General features: G+C 38.1%; 1 protein-coding gene across 2 annotated transcripts in view; it reads right to left on the reverse strand.

Annotated features, from left to right (window-relative positions):
- UBE2O (ubiquitin conjugating enzyme E2 O) overlaps positions 1–22,775 on the reverse strand; it is a 76,324-nt gene that overhangs the window by 14,147 nt on the left and 39,402 nt on the right. Inside the window, exons 5-16 of one of the 2 annotated variants that reach the window (XM_081938857.1) lie at positions 19,028–19,091; positions 17,491–17,634; positions 16,749–16,858; positions 13,992–14,142; positions 12,449–12,490; positions 10,424–10,932; positions 9,050–9,204; positions 7,008–7,120; positions 5,809–5,937; positions 3,913–4,002; positions 1,245–1,911; positions 483–619 (exon numbers count right to left, since the gene is read on the reverse strand). In XM_081938857.1, the coding sequence (XP_081794983.1) occupies positions 483–619; positions 1,245–1,911; positions 3,913–4,002; positions 5,809–5,937; positions 7,008–7,120; positions 9,050–9,204; positions 10,424–10,932; positions 12,449–12,490; positions 13,992–14,142; positions 16,749–16,858; positions 17,491–17,634; positions 19,028–19,091 (2,311 nt within the window). The remainder of the gene's footprint in view (positions 1–482; positions 620–1,244; positions 1,912–3,912; positions 4,003–5,808; positions 5,938–7,007; positions 7,121–9,049; positions 9,205–10,423; positions 10,933–12,448; positions 12,491–13,991; positions 14,143–16,748; positions 16,859–17,490; positions 17,635–19,027; positions 19,092–22,775) is intronic. The other variant, XM_081938858.1, reaches the window with a different exon arrangement.

Here is a 22,775-nt window from a genome sequence, read left to right on the forward strand (position 1 = left end):
TTTCCATAATAGAAGTAAGGATATAAATGCAACAAATTACACTGGACAAGTTGTTGGTACCTTCTCAGAAAAAATACCTTAGAACAGCCATATTAATTCATTCAACAAATGATAAAGTTCTGCTACATTTAATAGCTATCTACCAAGCAATAACATTATATTGGTAAAGTTATTGAATTAACTCCTCCTACTCATATATACACGGGTGTTTATTTATCTTGAGGAAAATACAGAACAAATCTAAGTTCTTAATTTTAAATATCTGCTAACAGATAAAACGAATTGGTTTTTTTTTCCTTGTTCGTGTAAAAACAACATTTTTTTCATTAAGAAATACCTTAGATGCAAAGTAACATCATTCTTTTTAGGAATAAAATTATAAACAATTTTTAGAAAATTGTACTTAAGAACAAGTTTAAAACACAAGGTATGGCTTTCTTTATGGACCGTGAAGTTCATATATAAAGGTTTACATAACTTACCATTCTGTCTTCAAATGTTTTGACCATGATACCATCTGGCAATGAAGTTGCTAACAAAGCCATTTCTTTCCTCACTGTGCTGAAAAACTTCTTGGCTTCTGGAGGCTGAAACTCCATTTTCTTAAAGGCATGGCTATCTAATGGGGCAATAAATGAATAAATAGATAAATAAATAAATATATTGGGGTAGAAGATTATGAAATTTTTCACATTCTCCTTTGCTCCTAACATTTGCTAGAAACTTATTTAAATAATAGGGTTAGTGAAATAACTCTGATATGCTGTCCTTGTAACTATAAAATAGCACTAAAATCATTAACAAATAAGGTAATTATTAACAAATATTGCCAGAATGGTCAAATGATGCTTGTATTAAAATACACTGTCTAACCTGAGCAGAGATCACTAATTTTATCAAAGATTGTTGAACCGAATGCAAGCCACTACTGTAAAGACTTCATACAAGACCAGATAAAGCTACAAAAAGAGAGTTGTAGAGAGAAAAAATTGAGAGAGGGGTCAGTCCAGATATAGACTTAACATTATATTTTACACCTGACTCATATGTTTAGAAAGAAAGGGGAACCACTGTAACTTACTTTCAAACACTGGTCCCAATAAAACAGAATTATGAATTCACGGTTTTTCAGAAATTGCTGGACTTCAATTTCCCTGACACAGGCTATGCTAAGCAGAGCTAATAGGTTGCAATATTATTAGAATGCCCTAAAGTCTATTCTTAGCCCCACTTTTAAAACTGACCTGGAGCACACTCTAACACCGAGAAGACTTCCCCCTTGGCACTGGTGAAGGTAACACCAGGTTTGCCTCCACTCTGCTGACAAAGCACTGGGGTTTCGCTGGGCCATTCTGGTGCCACTGGTGTCTGTGTCTGAACTTCTCTCTCTTCTTTCTTCTCTGCCTCTGCCATTGCCTCCATCTTTTCTTCTTCCACAATAGCTACGTTGTCCAGGGTTTTCTTCAGATTCTCCTGAAGCTTCTTTATATCATCTAGAAACTTCTTTTCCCGAGTAGGCTTTTCTGGTTCAACTGTGGGAGAGGTTGGATAGCCTGTCAGCAGTTGTTCAACTGTCATATTCTTCAAGCTTTCCAAGATCTTGATGGCCTCTTTCAACTCTCGGAAACTCTTTGGGGTTCCTTCCTTGCCTGATTTATCTGTTGTTAGATCAGCCACAGCCATTGCCACAGCACCTTGTACTTGTTCCTCTACCTTTTTCACCTCTTCCACAGGTAGTTCCTCAGGTTCAACTTCCTCAATTTTTGTGTGGTCATCTTCCATGAGACCATTATCTGTCTCCCAGCTATCACTCTCATCCTCCCATTCATCTGAAGAAGCACCACTAGTGCTGCCATCTATGGAATCAAGGTCTGTCTCTTCATCCATTTCAGATTCTATATTGTACAAGTGCTACAAGGCAGAATGAAAAAGAGGGAGAGTCTCAACACGTGGCAAAACACACAATCCATTTTATTTGATGATAATGTAGTCTGATTTTCCTATATTTAAAAGGGATCAACTATATATATATATATTTGTTTTCCTAGATTTTCACGGGTGTAGGTATGCTGGTTTTGTTCTCGCTGAGTGAGACTTCGCTGAAACGTTGCCAAGACAATCTCAATCTTACACGGGAAAAAATCCGAATACAACAAAACCAGCATCTATCTATCATCTATCTATCTATCATCTATCTATCTATCTATCTATCTATCTATCTATCTATCTATCTATCTATCTATCTATCTATCTATCATCTATCTATCATCTATCTATCTATCTATCTATCTATCTATCTATCTATCTATCTATCTATCATCTATCTATCTATCTATCTATCTATCTATCTATCATCTATCTATCATCTATCTATCTATCATCCATCATCTATCTATCTATCTATCTATCTATCTATCTATCTATCTATCTATCTATCTATCTATCATCTATCTATCTATCTATCTATCTATCATCTTTCTATCTACTGTATATATATATATATATAAATCTTTTAAATCAATCATTCTTTTAAACAAACGAACATTTCTCCACTTATGGAATACCTCAAGGGTTGAACTTTCACTAGGAAGTAGACCCTACACAATTCATAAATCTGGAATGCTGAACCAGCAATTATCTCTGGAATTAAGGGACCCTAAATTCATTGTAGCTATTTGAAAAAATGCTAACTGGTGCGGTGAGCTTGTAACAGATCAGAGAGCAATATGGATTATCTTTTTAGAGTGAAGTCGCCAAGATAGCTGTAATGTTAACTTGATTATCTTTATGCTATTTAACTTCACCTTTGCTATTTTTACTAAGCTGCATGTTTTATAAAACAATTAAGAGATGGAAATCCCTGAATGAATTCAAATTGCCCATTAACATTTCCTCAGACACTGCTCTGTTAGTAACAGTCAATCTGAATAATCTTCCGTTCTTTACCTCACCACTACAGAGCATAAGGAGTTAATGCCCTTGATTTTTTAAGGGATGATGATCTTTCTGGCATTTTTCTGCATTTTCTTTGAACTGTCCTTCAGGCTATCATACACCCACTCTCCCACTTTCAAGGCTCAACAGATTTTGATAAAAGGTAAGTCTATATGTTTTTATAAAATGTACATATATCCTTCAGCATATAGATTTATACAGGATTATGACATTTATTCTATAATACAAATAGAGTCATGGAAACAGGGGAAACATTTCTATTTAAAACAATACACTTTATAATGCAGAATTGCACAGACAGCTTGCCTTCATGGAAGGCCCCTCCATATGATATGATCATGTGTGACAAGAGCAGGATGGGATATACCAGAGGGCTTTGTATCATGCAGCCACAGTTCCGGCCCTGGTGGCTGTAATTAAAGGGGAACTGCTCTATTTAAGAAAAGGAAGCCTTGAATGTTAACTATTAATTTAATAGGTTTCTGAAGCAAGAGCAGGCCCTTTACTTGTGCTTTAGTAGCTTCTGTGCTATAATGAAACAAAAAGACAGAGGCAAACTACAATATTTTAAGTAAGTTAATGGTCACTAATTTTGTTTTTGAGACAAATGCAGGAGTTCTTTAAAAGAAATATTTATTAGAGGCCTTAAAAGACTGTATTAAACATCTTTCAAAATAACAGACCACATTTAGATTCCAAGAATAAAGCAACTATATAACAGCATAAGTTCCTCAGAAGGTAAGATTTGACTACTAAAATAAAAAATAAACAATCACAGCAGCAAATCAGAGCAAACTGTTTTTATTACACAGTGTTACTGAGATGCCAATAGAACTAATGTAATGAACTAACAGAGCAATTTCTGATATATTCTAGAAAACTCTAATATATAGAAGCCACTTAATAAAAACAAGATATCTAATATCATACATCAACCGGAAGCATCTTATTATTTACCTGTGGCAGAACAATTGTCCTGGAATTATCTGCCCATACAACTTCTACTTTACTGCTGAAATCCACTCGGGCCACCTGTCCCACAGAAGGCTAAAGAAACAAAAGCAACCGTTATTTATTTTATAATCTACACCCTACTTTTTAATAACCATCCAAGTAAGGTAAGCAAGATAGCTGAGCACACAATAATAATGTAATTTTTAAAGCTATGCCATTGAATTTAACAAAAGCACAAAAACTAATGCTAAAATAATCCTTAGATCAATTCAAATGCCCAGGTTAAAGAGGCCTATTTTAAGAGTAAGAAATATTTGCTAAATCAGGCCCAAAGCCTTTCCAACTCCAATGCTTTGTTTCCCCAGGGGCTGACATATCTTTACAGAAGTCTGCAAGAATCTGAACACAAGAGCACAACTATTGAAAAGCATATGGAGTTTCTAATTATCAAGACAAATTCTGACAGGCTGTTGCCTGTTACACTTCCCAGTTTTACCACAGGGTAAACTAGTAGACACAGCAAAAATAAAGAAACAAACTGGGTCAACAAAGTTAATGTGAAACACCCCCTACATGATGGATGCTTATTGTCATGTCCCAATCTGACATTTAGAACAATCTGGCATTAAGAACATAGGGTGTTTTGAGATAGAGATTTAGTTTACTTTATTGTCATTTCACATCGTACAACGAAATTAAATGCCATATTCAGTGTACATTATAACCATAAAAATAAAAACCCAACACACATCCTTTACATGCTATATAATTGAAATTAAATTTACCTTTGTAGTGAGATTACATTGCATCAAAAAAGTGACAGTTAACTTTCATTCTCTATAATTCTGCATTCTACAATACCCCATATATTCTTTCCCTCCGGTAGTTGCTTTCAAATGATTTCCAATTTTCATCATTCAATTTTAACTCTCCAATTAAAAATAGCAAGACAGTTATTGCCATGTTACAAAGCGTACCTCCGCTCTGTACATTTGTACATGACTGGGAGAGTGGGTGGGTGGGAGGGTAGGACAGTATAAAGCACTTCTGTCCAGGGTTGAAGTCTCCTAAAGAGATAGTCCCTTTTCTATAGCTCTACTATGCAGTGTACAAATGATTTTCCCCAGATGGGGAAAAACCTTTATTTTGAGACATTTAAGAAGAAAGTATTTCTGATAGGAAATTGAGAATCTGAGGAACACATCTACTCAAGAGGAAGATGGCCTCCTAAAAAGGAATCTAGACAGGCAGATAAAAACTCTGGTCAGGTAGGAACCTTGTCTCTAACTTCTGGAATAATAATTATTCAGGTAAATGATAAACAGGACCCAGAATATAGTACAACCAGAGGAATTAAGAGTGAAACAGCCACCATAACCCTTACTACTAGGAAGATTTCACATACAGCATGCTTTCTAAATTAATCTCAAAGGCAGTGGAGTGTACCTTTAAAAATACTTTCCACTGTCACAACTAACTATGTGGAAGAAATAACTAACTTTGGAAGAAAATAAATTTCAAATACTGTACAATATTTGCCATCTAGTGGTGGTTAAGAAATTGAGATTTGAGCCTTACAGTTCTTTTAACTTTCCAGCTTTCATAGAAAATGGACATAGAATTTTCCCAATTCACATTTGATTGAAAGACTGTAGGAATGTGAACAAAGGCTTCAAATGATCCATGCCAAGACCAAACATGTATTCTATCCAGAAGTATGTTGGAGGAGAAGGAGAGTATGAGAAAGTCAAGGACATCTGAGATGTGTAGGCTGGCTATCAAGGAAGCCTTTTAGTTCAAAGCAGAAGACTGTAAACAGATAGCTGACCCAACATCTCACTTTTTCCCAGATCATGGTTCTCAGGAATTGTACCAAGAACATACTTTACCACCACTCACCTCATTTTCACCAATCGAAGCACCATCCTCGGCATTGCCAATGCGGATGACAAAATCAGTTGTGCGGAAGCGGAAGTCTGGGTGGTCGGCAATGTCATACACACTAACATCCTCCTCTTCCCCAACCAGCTGGAAATGATCACACAAAGGTAAAGGCCGGTGTCAAAGTTCAAATTCTTGTGATTCAACCTTGTGTACCTTTCTTATGTCCTGCTATTATGTAGTGATCTTCATAATACTTAAGAGTCTTTTAAACAACAGGTAAACACTCCTAAATCCCCTCAGAATGTGAGTGGCATTGAAGAGAAGTCATTTGACAGTGCCAGTCCCCTCCTTTTTGGGTGGATACCTGTTGCTAAAAAGTATTCCCCACAAAAGAACATAAAGCTTATGTGTAGTTTATACTGAGCTATCAGAAAACAAGGAGGAAGCTTTTCATCTCAAAATACTCAGTAGCTGAACACAGACATACTGTATGTAACATATTTACCTAGCCTTGTGTGTAGCATGTTACACTGCTCAGCAATGATTCTGAAGATGTCTGACATGGATTTGTATTGTTTAAGAACCTATAGGTTATACGTATAACCTGTAAGTAGATGATAAGCATCATCTACATACATTAATTCAGAGCTGCATTCTCTTCCAGACCGAATTTAATGAACATTTGAAGGTTATCTAAATACAAAGCTTGATGATGATGATTATGCCTTTGAATCAGTTTTAACTCCTGATGAGAGCCCGGACTAGTCACTGCAATTTTCTTGGCCAAGTTTTTCAGAAGAGATTTGCCCTTCCCTCCTTCCTAGGGTTGATAAAGTGACTGGCTCAAGGTCGCCCAGCTGGCTTTGTATTGTTTCTAGCCTGGGCAAATTGAAAAGAAAACACTCCCCCCCGCCCCCCCGCAATGTTTTGACATTTGGAAAGTTTTTTGTTTAGCTTTTGTAGTTAAATCTTATCATAGTTTAATTTAACAGTGAAAAACCAAAGTCAGATCCTCTCAGGAAACAGACTGAATATCAACGGAGCCAGTAGAATTCTGAGCACATTTGTGTACACCGTCTATTTTTTCTCCAAAGCTCAGAATGAAATTTTCCTCAGGAAAATTTTTTTTACATCCATTTAGCAAAGCAAAGTTTTATTCCAAAGGCCAAGAGAAGAAAACAAAACAAAACAATTGCACAGCCTTTACTTCTTACCTCCACATCATCTCCACTAGGTCTCAGCTTGAACCATTTCACCACACAGGTACGACCAACATGGTCACCTGACTGCACTACTCCGTACATACCAGGATCCTGAGAACTCTGAGCTATTTAGGATTTAAGAAAGAAGGATATCTAGTAAGGGAAAACGATGCACTGTAATTCTGTTTCTCCATTATTCCGGGAAGTATCCGATACTTGTATTTTTTTTTTATTTACACTTTATTGCTTGTAATGAATTTAAAAAAATAGAAAAACCAAGCTTGGTTGGCTTTGACAGCTAATCAAACTTGTTCCTGTCATAATTGTGTCTGTCCCTGATGGCTCCATTATGCTGAACCTGAGAGAAAGTGCAACTGTGAAGGATGAGGCCCTGCCTGCCCCAGCTCTAGCTTAGAGAGGGATGGGTTCACATTCCCACTCCCAAGCAGCATGGGATTTCTCAGTTTTCCAAGTTCCTCCAAGGTACTGTTTGCAGCCGTCTGCTAACATGGCTTTTAAAATAAGGGAGGCACGAAGGAAAAAGCATGAAGATTCCCCTTATTTAAACCAATGTACTTGTTTTTAACATGCTTTGTAAATTTTGTAAATTGAAAATTTAAAAGGGAAATTGGTTCTGAAGGGGAGAATGCATATGCTTAATATAAAAAATTAGATAGTTTTATATATAGTTATATAGAGACAGTTATATATAGAGTTAGATAGACAAGCAGACAGACAGATAGATAAAATGCCAACATTAAATTATTCAGGAAATTATATAAAACAATTGTTCTCAGAATCTCCTAGACAGCATCTTGGGATGGCACCTTCCTTAGACCTTGAGTGGCGGAATTTAGAGTATTTTAAACATTAAAATAATATAGTCCTTAAACTATTTAAATCCAGTATTTTAGTATTTAATACTTTCGGAAGGGAGCAAATGAAACTTCTAACTTAAAATAACCTTTAAAAACTCTGTTAGAAATCACCGAAACCTTGCTAAAAATGAAAATACAAAAGAAGCATACTGTACATTTCTGTCATGTGGGAACATTACAATTTGTAGTATTATTTATAATACTCCACAATATTCAGATTGTGGAGTTTTTTGTTGACTTTCAATGTGGTAACTGGCAGTTTCACAAAATTTCTTTTGCTAAAAACTTGATCCACCAGTAAATCAGATAACTACTACAAGAGAAAATCTGGATTGAAAGCAAACAGCATATTCATTTTTTTTGTTCTTCTTCATGTATTTGAAGAAAAATTTTGAGAAGACAGAAAAGCAGTGCTCTACTTAATGACAGATCCTATTCCAATATTCCAATAATATAGAAAAGGGCTACATTCTGACATTAAAAAAAATCCTAAAGATTTCTATTCTGTAAACTATTGATTCAAGAAATCAGCGTTTTCCAAATTGTGATTATTTCTATAACTGTTGGGTCTGGTTGATTTAGGGTGCTGGTAGTAATAATATTTATATATACAGTATAAATATGTATAAAGAGCTGTGGTGGCGCAGTGGTTAGAATGCAGTACTGCAGACTACTTCTGCTGATCACCGGCTGCCAGCAGTTTGGCAGATCGAATCTCAGCAGGCTCAAGGTTGACTCAGCCTTCCATCCTTCTGAGGTGGGTAAAATAAGGACCCAGATTGTTGGGGGCAATATGCTGACTCTGTAAACCACTTAGAGAGGGCTGTAAAAGCACTATGAAGCGGTATATAAGTCTAAGTGCTATCGCTATAAGGAAAAAAGCTACATTATTTTAATTACGTAAGTAGTATGATGAAGAGTACAACTGCTGTTGTCATGCTACACAACACTCATAATCCCTAGGTCATTGTAAACTACAACTTCCAGAATTCCTAGTCAGCATTATCCAGACTGACTGATATTACAAAGCTGTAATGCAAACTCATCTAGGCTTCAGCAGGATAAGAAAAGATGCACGAGACACTACTAACAATTTGAAAATCCAGATTGAAAAATTCATGTATAAATTGCTACTAATAAACACATTATCCAGAGGGAATGCATTTCACCAATTACCTCTTTTATCTACTACAAAATCCCCAGGGCAAAACTCATTATTGTCCAAATGATGGACAGGAAAGAGCTCATTGGAACGAATATTTTTCTCCACTGTGCCATCCTGCCACATCACATCTGCTGATGTCATTGTGGTCACCACTTCTACAGCAACCCTGTTACCAACAAAGATAGAAAATTATTAAGGAAAAGTATCACAGCAAGTCAGGGTAAAAATGAAAAAGAACGGTGGCATTTTAAAACAGCATAAAGAATTTACTTTAAAGCTGGAACTAATACAAAGGCAGCTTTTGAGAGAAAAACCTTTTGGCTGCAAAAGCTGGTCTGTTGAACATAATGGTAGGGATTAAATAGGCTCTCAGAACACCATGATGGAGATTATACCACAATAGAGCAAAAGGCATAGTTTTCATTGGGGAAGGTTGTACTACAGAGCTGCCATTTTCCTGAAATTATGAACGAATAATTTCTATCTCATCCCAGACTGGATAGTGAACAGGAAATATAAAAAATTACAAAGCAACAGTATCCTTCCAAAACAGATATGTGATGTTTTAATAGCCTATGGTGGTGCTCACAATCAGCTCAAGCCAAGCTATAGAAAAATAAGTCAAACTTGCTCTCAAAATGCATTGAGGGTTGGGGTTCCATGTACTTTTGGGGACAGAGAATTCCACAAAATGGGGGTTATCAAAAACAATAGCTTTCTACACCACATATACCTCACAAGGGGTAGAGACTGTATCTCCAGATTTATAGAGTATAGAATGTTTAGTGTCTCCTGCTTAAGCGGGGGTGGGGGGGGTGGGGGTGGACTAGAAGACCAAGGTCCTTTCCAACTCTTGTTATTTTTAGTCTGGACAGGCAGATGCAAAGCTGATAAAGCATTACCTGATATACCTTTGTGCTTCAGTATCTAATGCTTTAAAAGAAATGAGCAATGCTTTGAATTGGGCCAGGTACCAAGAATTGTCTTGCCAGAAACTGTCTTGGCTTTCCAGAAAGGTTATTATTTTAATAATTATCATCAGTGGGGTAATGTAAATATATTGGGGTTTGATTAGTGCAAAAAGAACACGGAGTTAGCTGATTATTTTTGGTAAAAGCTCTTATGCTTTGCTTAACTCTTTTCTTTCCTAAGGAAGGTATACTATTTAATTGGATATCTATTAAGATATATCAAGCAATATCTTAAATAATGTAACTTGAAAATTGTATCTGTAGTTTGCAGGCAACACAAATCTTCCTACATTCTCAATAAGAGACATGTTTTCATTATTGATATGCTTTAAAGTTATGTACAGGATTTGACCAAGAAATCCGATCATGTTAATGTGACATGTACAGGTGGGATGATATGAGCTCTGGTCTTACCTGTCACCTGGTTTAAATTCCCGGGAAACCTTTGTTTTCTTTTTCTTATGTTTCCTCTTGAGGTTTTTAATAGAAAGCGGGATACTTTTTTTGCGTCCTGTACCACTGCCGCTCTGAGAAGAGGCTGTGGAACTGGCAGAAGATGTTACAGAACTGGTGTCATCTGTGTCATCGGCTGCTTCATCATCAGCATCCTGTTCTATAGACTGCAGATTGTAGTCTAAGGAGCCATCCTCCCGTTTCAGTACAAAGGCTGGTTGCAACTGCAGCCCAGCTGCTTCACAAGACAAGCTTTTCCTTGTTTCGTCAATGTGCTCTCTTTTTGCGTCCTGCAAGCCTATAACGTCACTGACAGAGTCCTCTGCTCCACATTTCAAGTTGGCTTTAAGATGTGCAGGCTGTTGGTCACCTGCTGCAGCAGATTCTCCTTCAGGGAGATCAAGGGTACTCTGACCATCTGGGGAACATGACATGATCTTCACTATTTGTTTCTTCAGTAGTCTCCTTACCTACAGAAGAATCAGCGCAGGTCAAGGAACACAAAAATTTCCCACCACTTAAAGAAATTGAGCCAATTTTTTTTTAAATGCTGCCTACGTGGGAGCTGAAAATTATTTGTTTACCTACAACTGCTATCTATCTTCTAAAGCAATACAATACAATACAATACAATAGTAGAGTTGGAAGGGACCTTGGAGGTCTTCTAGTCCAACCCCCTGCCTAGGCAGGAAACCCTATACCGTTCCAGACAGATGGCTATCCAACATCTTCTTAAAGACTTCCAGTGTTGGGGCATTCACTGATTAATTGTTCTAACTGTCAGGAAGTTTCTCCTCAGTTCTAAGTTGCTTCTCTCCTTGATTAGTTTCCACCCATTACTTCTTGTTCTACCCTCAGGTGCCTTGGAGAATAGTTTGACTCCCTCTTCTTTGTGGCAACCCCTGAGATATTGGAACACTGCTATCATGGCACTCTCTTAGTTTTGCCTCCCGGGGATATATTTTAACTGGGTTTGGGTATTTTAATTGGGGATGTTTTTTAGGGTTTCTATAGCATATTTATTTCTTGTACAGTCTCATCTCCTTCACCTAAATGTTTAGTATTCAATTGTTTTATATTATTTATATTGTTATTCATGTATTTTATCTGCATTTTATCTGACTGTACACCGCCCCGAGTCCCTTTTTGGGAGAGGGGGCGGTTTAGAAATCTAAAGAAATAATAATAATAAATAATAATGTCTCCCCTAGTCCTTCTTTCTCTTAAGCTAGACATACCTAGTTCCTGCAACCGTTCTTCATATGTTTTAGTCTCCAGAAGAGACTAAAGCACAAGATGTTTATTGTTTGGGGAATCTGTGCATACAGACTGAACAAGCGGTCTTCCAATACTCCTTCAGATGTTGCCCCAGATTGAAAATTTTGTAAGTGAATTTTGATATAAAGTCCGTATTATCTTTCTAGTGAAAATGAGATGACATGGAGCCCATCATGTGGTTATGAAAGGCTTTTAGATTTTTCAGCAATTCCTACTTATATCAATAAATATTGCAATAATAAGATATGGGGCAGTCTCATGATGACAGATTATTTGCAAGAACTGAAAATTATAGAGTGAATGGTGCCTGTGCAAACTGCCTTGACTTATATATCCTTCTCTTTGTTCTTAACTCATGGCTTAAACACATACACATATTCCTATACACATATAATATCATAACGGTCCTTACACTGCAAGAAAACAGCTAAGTATGCAGAAAATTATTAAAATGGTTATATTTCATAATCTGCTAGTCATTTTAAAAAGTTACACTGCTAAATTCTTTAGGAATACTGAAGATTCAAATAGAATGTCATGAATAAATTCCAAAATCTGTAACAGACTTTTATTTCAGAATATGGAGTTTAAAATATTAACTTTTTACAGGGAGAAAACATTACACTTCTGTGTAACTGGATTTTAGGAAGAAACCTATTGAACATTAAGGTGTTTTCAGACAGAGAACAAGTGTGTATATTACAGTACCTTTTCAGGCTTTACATTGGATACGAAACAAGGACAGGCCATCTGCAATATTAAACACCATCATTTTGGTATTACTATTGAATGCAAAGGATGGTTAACAGGGGCAAAATATATTTAGAAAATTATTTCAGTTTTGGAAACATTTCATTCACATTTTCATTTGTAACCCCTAAAATAAATTAAAGAAATAGATTTTACAGTTATGTTTTTCCTCAGAAGAAAATGCTAGTTTGAAAGAAAAAACAACAACTATTACTTGAAACCATTCAAGCAGAATGCTAACCCTTCAGGGAGAGGGGGCGGTCTAGAAATACTGAAATAAATAACTGTGTAATCCTTGCATAGATGGTTAGCCATGTTTTGAAACCTGACAGTCTTCCACATTTTAGATCTCTAAACATGCATGGGAAGGTTCAGCTTTAGCTAAGAAATGTAAAATATACTTTTACAAATTTAAATATTAAATATTATTTTCATCACTATATGTCTTTTTTCACTGTCATTTTACTCTGTTGGTGATGTGTTTTTGTATTTCACTATTTTAACATAAGAAAAAAAAAGCAAAGCTTAGTTTCGCCACCATATTTTGAAAATGCTATGTATTCTTTGGTGAATGAGATTTAACAGGTCCAGATTAAAGAATGTGCAACTGAAATCTGACTATATTTTTAGATTAGTCCCAAAACTGCCTAAAAATGGGTTCAGTGATTGAAAACCTTGGCTATGAAATATCAAGGCCATACATTTATCCAATGTTACTATGACAGCAAGATACTGTTTTACACTAAATATAGATTCTAATATTTTTTAAAAACCATGCAGAATAGATTGTTTGTTATTTATGAAATACCTAAACAGTGCTTTACAACATAAATTCTGAATGAATCTGCATTTCAAATTTGGATTTTAATCCAGATTTTATCTGAAAAAATACACAAAGGTTTTGAAATATATCAAAACTAGACCTGTGTTAACTACTGTATCTGTAAACAACAAGCATTTTTCATGTGAAAAATATGATACATATCAGTACTCAGGGTCTCAAGTATTTAAAAAGTTGCCATATGAAAACAAATTCCACCATTTATCAATTAATTCAAACAACAGAACACTATGCATTTTCTCTTGAATGATCAACTATCATATTAATTCCCTACAGGAATTCAGTTCACAATTCTGGAATTACTTAACATTCATTTTTTTCCATTTCCTTGCTGAAGAATAAATTGGAAATATAACAACATTAATAACTAAAGTTTATACTAACCATGTCTGCATAACCTAAAAGACTAAGTGATGTCTGAATATGATTGAGCAATCAATTAATATTATGCTTGTGTGTTTCTTAAAAGGTCATGTTCTGGGAGATAGAATTAAAAAAAGGAAAGCAATTCCCAAAGGTCATTCCATATTCTGAACTATAGAAGAAATTGGCAATAGTGGGGATATACAGAGCCAAACAAGAACAGTTAGAAGTAATTAGCAAAGCAGAAATCTCAAAAATAGTTCAATATTCTCAGCTACCTTTTATCAGGGCACATACCTTCTTAGAAGCTGAGCCTTCTCCTAGAACACAGTTTCTCTCTGGACATTCACACGTGATTTTTGCTGGCTCTACTTTCTCCGGAAATACATACAGACACCTTTCTCCAAGCTGGCGTTCAGCATGGTCAAAACAACCCAGACGTTTTACTCTATTAAAAGTGAAACAGAAGTAGTGTCATCCTACTGCTGGATGGTATCTTCTTCCTGATTCTTCAGCGTTGGCTGAAATGTCTAAAACTGTTTCAAGTATATGCACAGTGATACTGTCAGCATTCCAAATATCATGCAGAATTAAATCAGAGTCCAAGGCAGAGCTATCCTTAAAGTTCCAATTTAATAAGATAGACATGTTGGCAACTAACTGTGGAATCCCAAATCTAAAAGCTTCCTGGGATTCCACCCAGTTGAAAGTTCATGATCTTATCCCCACACCTATAAACCCATCACATGGTCCAATCTTCTTTGGCCACCCTGGCATCTCCAGCTGGTTCTGGTCAGGTGCAGAATTGCTGAGACAAAATATGACCTTGGGCTTCTAGAAAGGAATGACAACAACACATTCCACAATTCTACTCCTTTCCATTCCCCCTCCCAATTACTACACTAATGAAACAGCATAATGAAATAATAGAGTGTGGCAGGCCAAAAATCCTAAAAGGGATATAACTGCAGGCCTGACAGATACATTATTTGGGAAATCACTATTTGGGAAATCAAAGAGATAATTACTTCCTAATTTTACAAAAAAAAAAGTAAACTCTGTAATAAAAAGATTTACTAATGGAAAACATATTCTTATGGCATGTACAGAAACAGGACATGGGGTATATCAACTCAGGATGAGACAGGAAAACAGGAGGCTAGGTCTGAGATGAGGAGTCATATGTCATATGATGGCCATTCCTGATGTAAGCTTTGGTTGTAAGAAAGAGAATTAAGCAGTTTTCAAAATCGACATGCCCAGCAACTCACATTTATGCATGTCTTAATATCATTTTCAGATATATAATTCCATCAAATGACATATTTGCTTTGCTTTAGTTGATGTAAAACGTATCAAGAAAGAAATCATGATTCACAAAACTATAGTGGGTATCTCCCCTCTCCCCAAACTAAATCAACAGTATGTTTTTAGCATAAAGCAGAGGAAGGCTAAGCTTGGATTGCTTGTGTTTTCTTTTTAAAAAAATATTTTTATTCAAAGATTAAAAAAACAATAATAAAAAGCTAGTACAGAATAAATAATTATAATAAAATAAATAATAAATAATACAAAATAGAATTAAAGAAAGAGAAAAAGAAGAAAATATATAAAAAGAAAATAGAAGGAACAGAAAATTAAATTAAGGCAAAAGAGAAAAGGAAAAGAAGAAAAAGATATTTAAGGAAGCGATTTCTGATTTTGTTTATAGTGGATACTCGCAAACTTGATATTTTTCCTCTCCCTTTGAATTTTTTTTTAAAAAAACTAGGAGATCTGAAAATCTCTTAGCTCTAAAGTAATTGTAATTCAACTGTGCTTACAATAGTGAGGTTTTAGCAAACCCTTACAGAATACCCCTGTGGTTATGAGCTTGAGGTCAGCTCATAGTACTTTAGCTAATGAGTTGATTATAATCCTGGAGTCTTCTTGCAAGGAGGAGTACAGGTAGTCCTTCACTTACAACAGTTCATTTTTTTATTGTCCAAATTTTATTGATTTTAAAAGTTTTACAGGGAAAAAGGGGTTGAAAGGTTATAAAACATTTTGACAGCTACATTGTGCGGGGGGGGGGAGAAGCCCCCCCAGGTCTCGCAACTTTTACAAAAAAAGATAGAAAATTATCAACATTTACATAGATATTAGCAGTTTTAAGTTTAACACAAAATCATCAGTATGTTTCAATCATTTTGCTTTTTATCACTTCCATAAAGGTATATTGTAACAACATTTGCAATGATGTTTCAAATCACTTTTGTGATCTGAGTCTTCTAGTTGTCGCATCCTCCCCCCCCCCCCCCCGTCCACCGGCAGAGCCTCAGCCCCTCCCTCCTTTTTTCTTGTGTAACATCCCCCATGTCACCTAAGACAGCACTGTGTTTTTTAATGAAAGCCTCTGCTTCGGCAACTGTGTTAATTCTAATTCTACTGCCCTCCCAAAAAATCAACATGCCTTCTGGTAACAACCACCTAAACCAAATCCCATTATTGTATAATTTTTTTGCTAAGAAGGAATATTTCCTTCTCTTATCTCTTACTTTCTTTGGGATCTGCTTGAGAATGGTTATTTCTTTATCCAGTTCATTTAATGACCATTCAAAGTTACAATGGCACTGAAACAAGTGACTTATGACCATTTTTTCACGGTTATGAGCTCTGCAGCATCCCCATAATCATATGATCAAAATTCATATGCTTGGCAACTGGTTCATACTTATGACCGTTGTTATGTCCCAAGGTCATGTGATCTTGCAGAGTCAATGGCAAAGCCAGATTCACTTAACAACCAGGTTACTAACTTCACTTAACAACTGTGGTAAGAAAGGTCATAAAATTGGGCAAAGCTCATTTAACAAATGTCTCACTTAACAACAGAAACTTTGGGCTCCATTGTGGTCATATGTTGAGGATTACTTGTAGTAAGAGCAGTAAGACTCAAGAAGAGGAACTATAAAACAATGCATTTTATGAAAATAAGTGGTTATTCTATTTTTATTAATTCAAAGACGTGAAACAAGCAGGCCTTTTTGGAAGCTGGTATGAACTGTTTCTTACCTAGATAAATTCTCTTGGGTGATTAAAGATGGTGGTGGGCTTATACTATCTGTTCCCCCAGGACAGAAGCTCTTAGTGATCCAAGTTACTTTCAGTTCTACTACTTGTACCTAAAGAAGAAAAGGTTGGATTGTAAGAGAAATATTTCATTAAGATGTCCTTGTACTCTGTAACTGTTTACAAAATTAACATACAATTTCCCACTTTGTCTCAAATTTTGAATTTCCTTTTGATTTCCAGATTAATTGCATATTATATTTCTGCAATATAATCCCAAAAAATCATAATAATCCTAATCTAGATATAATCCTAATATTAATTATGCAATTTAAAGAGATGCACAACATATTAGACACATTTAAAAAAAAAATCTTCTAGCTCTTCAACATAGGCCAAAACAGAAAACAGAGAGCACAAAAGTTGCATTATAGGACCCTACTTTTCCCAGGGCTAAACTATTTCTTATGTTTTGCTTCTGTGTTCCTGCATATTTTCTTCAACGTTATCTCTACATTCCTTTGCAATCTAATATCCAAATGGACGTGATTTCTACAGTATAGACTTCTTCTATTAGGAATTTAAGTCTATGAACTGAGCAAGAAAAGAAAACACTGAAACGGAATTGTTTCTAAAACAGCAGGCTCTCTTAGTTTACATAGACATTTCAAGACTACGCATCAAGTTTTGTTTTGGAGAAAATCCAAACAATATTTCATAATAGGGTTATCTTGCTGAAACACACCTCTTCTACCACAACTCTGAATTTGCTCTTCGTACTGAGTACAGGTTTCACTCCTGAAAGCCACTGCACATTTGAGAAGACTTTTGAAGGACCAATGAGAACTTGCCCAGGATAAAAGCCGTATGACTCATCAAAAAACAGGCCCTGAAAAATGAAGCAAAACCAGAAGTAAAAATCAGATATGATTAAATCACAGATTTACCCTAGTTCAGGGGTGGGGAACTGTGGCTCTTTTGCGACTTGTGGACTTCAACTCCCAGAATTCCAGAACCAACATAGCTGCCTCAGGAATTCTGGGAGTTGAAGTCCACAAGTCGCAAAAGAGCCACAGTTCCCCACCCCTGCCCTAGTTGAACAAATTTTCCACATTTTATCTTAATTTTATCATTATGGAAATGCTTAAGAACTTGGGGCTCCTCTTCCTGCACTTAATGAATTCTTTTTTCTGCTATAGTTCTAAATACAGTAAGTACAAAAATCTCATAGATAATTATGATTTACTAAAGTACAAGGAATTCAGGGCTACAAAGAAACAAACAAGTCATTTCCATTCACCACAATAACAGTCTTCTATTAACCTGTACTGAGTAACTTCTTGAGCCTTTGGGGATAAATTGGATTCTCTAAAAAGTAAGCTTCCTTATTTATAAAGCTGGCAACAACTTTAGACATACATGATCAAACATTCAGGAAGACAAAGACAAGACTATTAGCCCATACAAACAAGACCTGAGAGCAATAGCTTATCTATTTCTACATACAATAATGTATGTTGAAAAGGGCCAGTTTTGCTGCATGAATTTTATTTATTCCTAGCAAAAATAATTGTCAACCATTTTCTTTTAGGGAAGAGAAAATATATTATATTATATGCTAAATTAAGAACACCTTAACAGAGTCAAAACGGGTAGTGGTTTTGAAATGCATGGACAATAGGATTGTATCCATCTGAATGATATTTGGCTTCAAATAACTGTATAACACTTTGGTCCTAAACTGTTATTCCCAGATGGAAAAATATACAACTATTTTATCACATTACATAATCACATAACTCTCCCCCCTTTCCCTTCCCAAATTTTTAACACTGAATAAACTTTCAACTTTAGGTAGTCTTCAACTTACAACAATTTGAAGTTACATAGACACTGAAAAAAGTAACTTATGACCATTTTTCACACTTCGTTGCAGTATCCCCACAGTCACATGAACAAAATTCAGGCAAATGGAAAGTATTTATGATAGTTGCACTGTCCTGGGGTCATGTGATCACCACCCAACCAGCTTCAAATAAGCAAAGTCAATGGGAAAATCAAGATTTGCTTAATGACCGAATGGTTCACCTAACAACTGGATTTTAGGATGTAAAATGGAGCAAAACTCACTTAACAAGTTCTGTGCTTAGCAATCAAAGTTTTGGGATCAATTGCGGTTGTAAGTCAAAGACTACCCATATGCTATGCTCTACCTATTTCTCAAGAATATGCTGAAATGCATCTCTACAAATTAAGTCTTATTAAAACGATTAAAAACATACTGAATCACTGACATGTGGGCAGACGTCATAGAGTTTTGTTGCATCTTCTGCGCTCATGGAACATCTAAAGAAATACATAACCATTGGGGAAAAGATTGCAAAAGAGTTAGCATAATTTACCTTAACAGCATATTTAAATTTACATGCTCTTATGCTGGAATTTGATGATGTTAATTAATGAATCAAAATATAAAGATAAAAGATTTCCCATATCCAGTGGTGTCCAACTCAAGGGGGTGATGCTCATCTCTGTTTCTTAGCCAAGGGAGTCAGCATTGTCTGAAGTTGCTTCCATGGTCATGTGGCTAGCATGGCTCTATGCCAAAGAGCACAGAACACTGTTACCTTCCCACCGCAGTGCTACCTATTTATCCACTTGCCTTTAAATACTGAATAAAATCATTGGTCCATTAAACTTGTATGTAAAAACTTTGACTGTTGAGACCTCCCCAGAGTTTTAGGCACAATCTTTCTTAATCAGTCCTATCTGGAGATGCCAGCAATTAAACCTGGACATTTCTGCATGCAAACCATTTTCTGGAGGAGGTGGGGGAAGGATTACTGACACCCCCCAGCTGATTTAAGTAAACTAATTTTTGTTATTAACTAGGTCATATACCTGTAGGAGAGAAAAACATGAATTTTACCAACCTGCATGTGTCTCGAACATGGCAGATGGGAGCAATGACCTTTAATGCTCACCAAGCTTTCTGCCCTATCTGATTTTATTTTTTTAACTTTATTATAATTAGCTAGCATGCACCAAACAAATCAATAACATCAAGCATATGTATATGGTCCCTTGGATACCGTGGAACACTCCTAGCAAATAGAGTCTGTCTGGCTGATGGCACCCTGAGGAGGCCAACTCTGTGTGATCATACTGGACGGTGGGAGGCTACTGGTGGCAGTAGGTGGTCTCGCAGGTACCCTGGGCCTAAGCCATGGAGCGCTTTAAAAGTCATAATTAATACCTTGAATCACACCCGGAAAACAACTGGCAACCAATGCAGGCCGCCTAAAAGGGGTGTAACATGGGAGTACCTAGGTACTCCCATGACAACCCGCGCGGCCGCATTCTGGACCAGCTGAAGTCTCCAGGTGCTCTTCAAGGGCAGACCCATGTAGAGAGCGTTGCAGTAGTCCAGGTGAGAAAGGACGAGGGCATGAGTGACTGTGAGCAGAGCATCCCGATCCAGGAAGGGGCGCAACTGACGTACCAGGCGAACCTGGTAAAAGGCCCCCATGGTCACGGCCGTCAGGTGTTCTTCTAAACTAAGCCGCGTATCCAGGAGGACTCCCAGATTGCGGGCCCTCTCTGAGGGGGCTAAAATTTCTCCCCCTATCATGAAAGATGGGACAAGATGCACAAATCGGGATGACGGAAACCACAGCCACTCAGTCTTGGAGGGATTGAGTTTGAGCCTGTTCCTCCCCATCCAGATCCGCATAGCCTCCAGGCATCGGGACATCACATCGAGGGCATCGTTTGGGTGGTTTGGGGTAGAGATGAAAAGTTGGGTATCATCAGCATATTGATGATTCCGTACTCCAAAACCACGGATGATCTCGCCCAGCGGTTTCATATATATGTTGAACAGGAGGGGTGAGAGAACCGACCCCTGGGGCACCCCACAAGTGATGCGCCTGGGGATCGATCCCTGCCCTCCAGTCAACACGAACTGCGACCGATCCGACAGGTAGGAGAACTACTGTAAAATGGTGCCCCCCACTCCCAATCCCCCGAGTTGTCGCAGTAGGATACCATGGTCGATGGTATCGAAAGCCGGTGAGAGGTCTAATAGGACCAGGACAGAGGAGCAGCCCCTGTCCCGGGCCCGCCAGAGATCATCAACCAACGCGACCAATGCCGTCTCTGTGCTGTACCCGGGCCTGAAACCCGACTGAAACGGATCCAGGTAGACAGCTTCATCCAGGTACTGGGGAAGCTGACGTGCTACCATACTCTCGACAACCTTTGCTACAAAGCGAAGGTTGGAGACCGGACGATAGTTGGCTAAAGAAGCTGGGTCCAGGGAAGGCTTCTTAAGGAGGGGCCTCACCACCGCCTCCTTCAAGGCGGTGGGAAAGAACCCCTCTCTCAATGAAACATTGGTAATCGCCTGGAGCCAGCCTCGTGTCACCTCCCGGGAAGCCGAAACTAACCAAGAGGGACACGGGTCCAGCACACAAGTGGCAGCACTGAGTCTCTCCATAATCCTGTCCATGCCCTTGGGGGTAACAGGGTCAAACTCATCCCAGATTGTCTCCACAAGATTCATCCCCGTCGGCTCCCCCGAATCTACTCAGTTAGAGTCCAAGCCTGTCCGGATCTGAGTGATTTTATCCTGCAGATACTGAACAAATTCTTCAGCCCTACCCTGCAAGGGGTCTTCCCCAGTTCCTTGGTTAAGTAAGGAGCGGGTCACCCTAAACAGGGCGGCTGGGCAGTTATCTGCGGACGCGATAAGAGCAGGAAAATGTTGCCGTTTTGCCACTTTTATCGCCACTAAGTAGGATTTAATATGAATTCTTACTAGTGTTCGATCAGATTCGGACCGGCTGGCACTCCAGCCACTCTCTAGGCATCTTTTCCGACGTTTCATCTCCCGGAGCTCCTTAGTAAACCAGGAAGCCACCCAAGATCGACATCGGGTCAGAGGCCGCAAAGGCACAACGCGATCCAAGGCCCCAGTGGCCGCCCTATCCCAGGCTTCCACTAGGGCTTCGGTCGAGTTGTGAGCAAGGGATTCAGGAAAAGTCCCAAGCTCCATCAGGAACCTTTCGGGGTCCATCAGGCGCCTGGGGCGGAACCATCTAGTCGGTTCCGCCTCCCTGCAGCGAGGGGTAGCAATATGGAAGTCAAGCCTGATGAGGAAATGATCAGACCATGACAAGGATTGAATAGAAATATCCCCTAAATCTAGATCATTCATCCACTGCCCAGAGATAAAAATCAGGTCAAGCGTGTGTCCCCCATTATGGGTGGGGTCTTGAATTAACTGAGTTAGGTCCATAGCCGTCATGGAAGCCATGAATTCCCGAGCTGACTCGGATGTCTCGCCAATGGAAGGCAGATTGAAATCCCCCAGGACCATAAGCCTGGGGAAATCAACCGCCAATCCAGCTAACACATCCAGCAGCTCTGGCAGGGCCAATGAAATGTAGCAGGGAGACAGGTACGTAACAAAAAGGCCCACCTGAGCTCCAAGGCTCCACTTCACAAAAAGGGACTCAACCCGCCTGTCTGAGGCACAGTGACCTCCTGAGGTCTGAGACTTTCCCTAATAACCAACCGCCACCCCCCCCCCACCCCGGGCTCTTGGCTGGTAAAACGCCCGGAAGCCTGGTGGGCATAGTTCGCTAAGGGGATAGTTATTACAAATTCTCAATTATATTTTAACAATTACAGTATTTCCAGAGTCAGTGTCCAATTCTGCAGCCTTCTTAAAAAGAATGTCTCCTAATGCTGGGGTTCCCAACCCCTGGGCTGTGACCCACTGCTGGGCCTTGAGCCATCTGGAACCGAGCCATGGAAGTGGCAGGTGAGCGTGTGCATCCATCACGGCTTGTATGAGCAGAGGGCAAGCATTTGTGTGCCACTTGCGCAAATGGAGCTGCATGCACACACTTGCCTGCTACTCGCAGGGAACTATTCCCCCCCCCCTTTGCAAAGCAACAAAGGTTCGGGAACTCTGCTCTAAGGAGTTTTGGCTACAACTTCCTCTGTATCTGATAAGTAGCCATG

The sequence above is a fragment of the Natrix helvetica genome, assembly GCF_964273705.1.
Source record: "Natrix helvetica genome assembly, chromosome: 1".
Lineage (NCBI taxonomy): Eukaryota > Metazoa > Chordata > Lepidosauria > Squamata > Natricidae > Natrix > Natrix helvetica.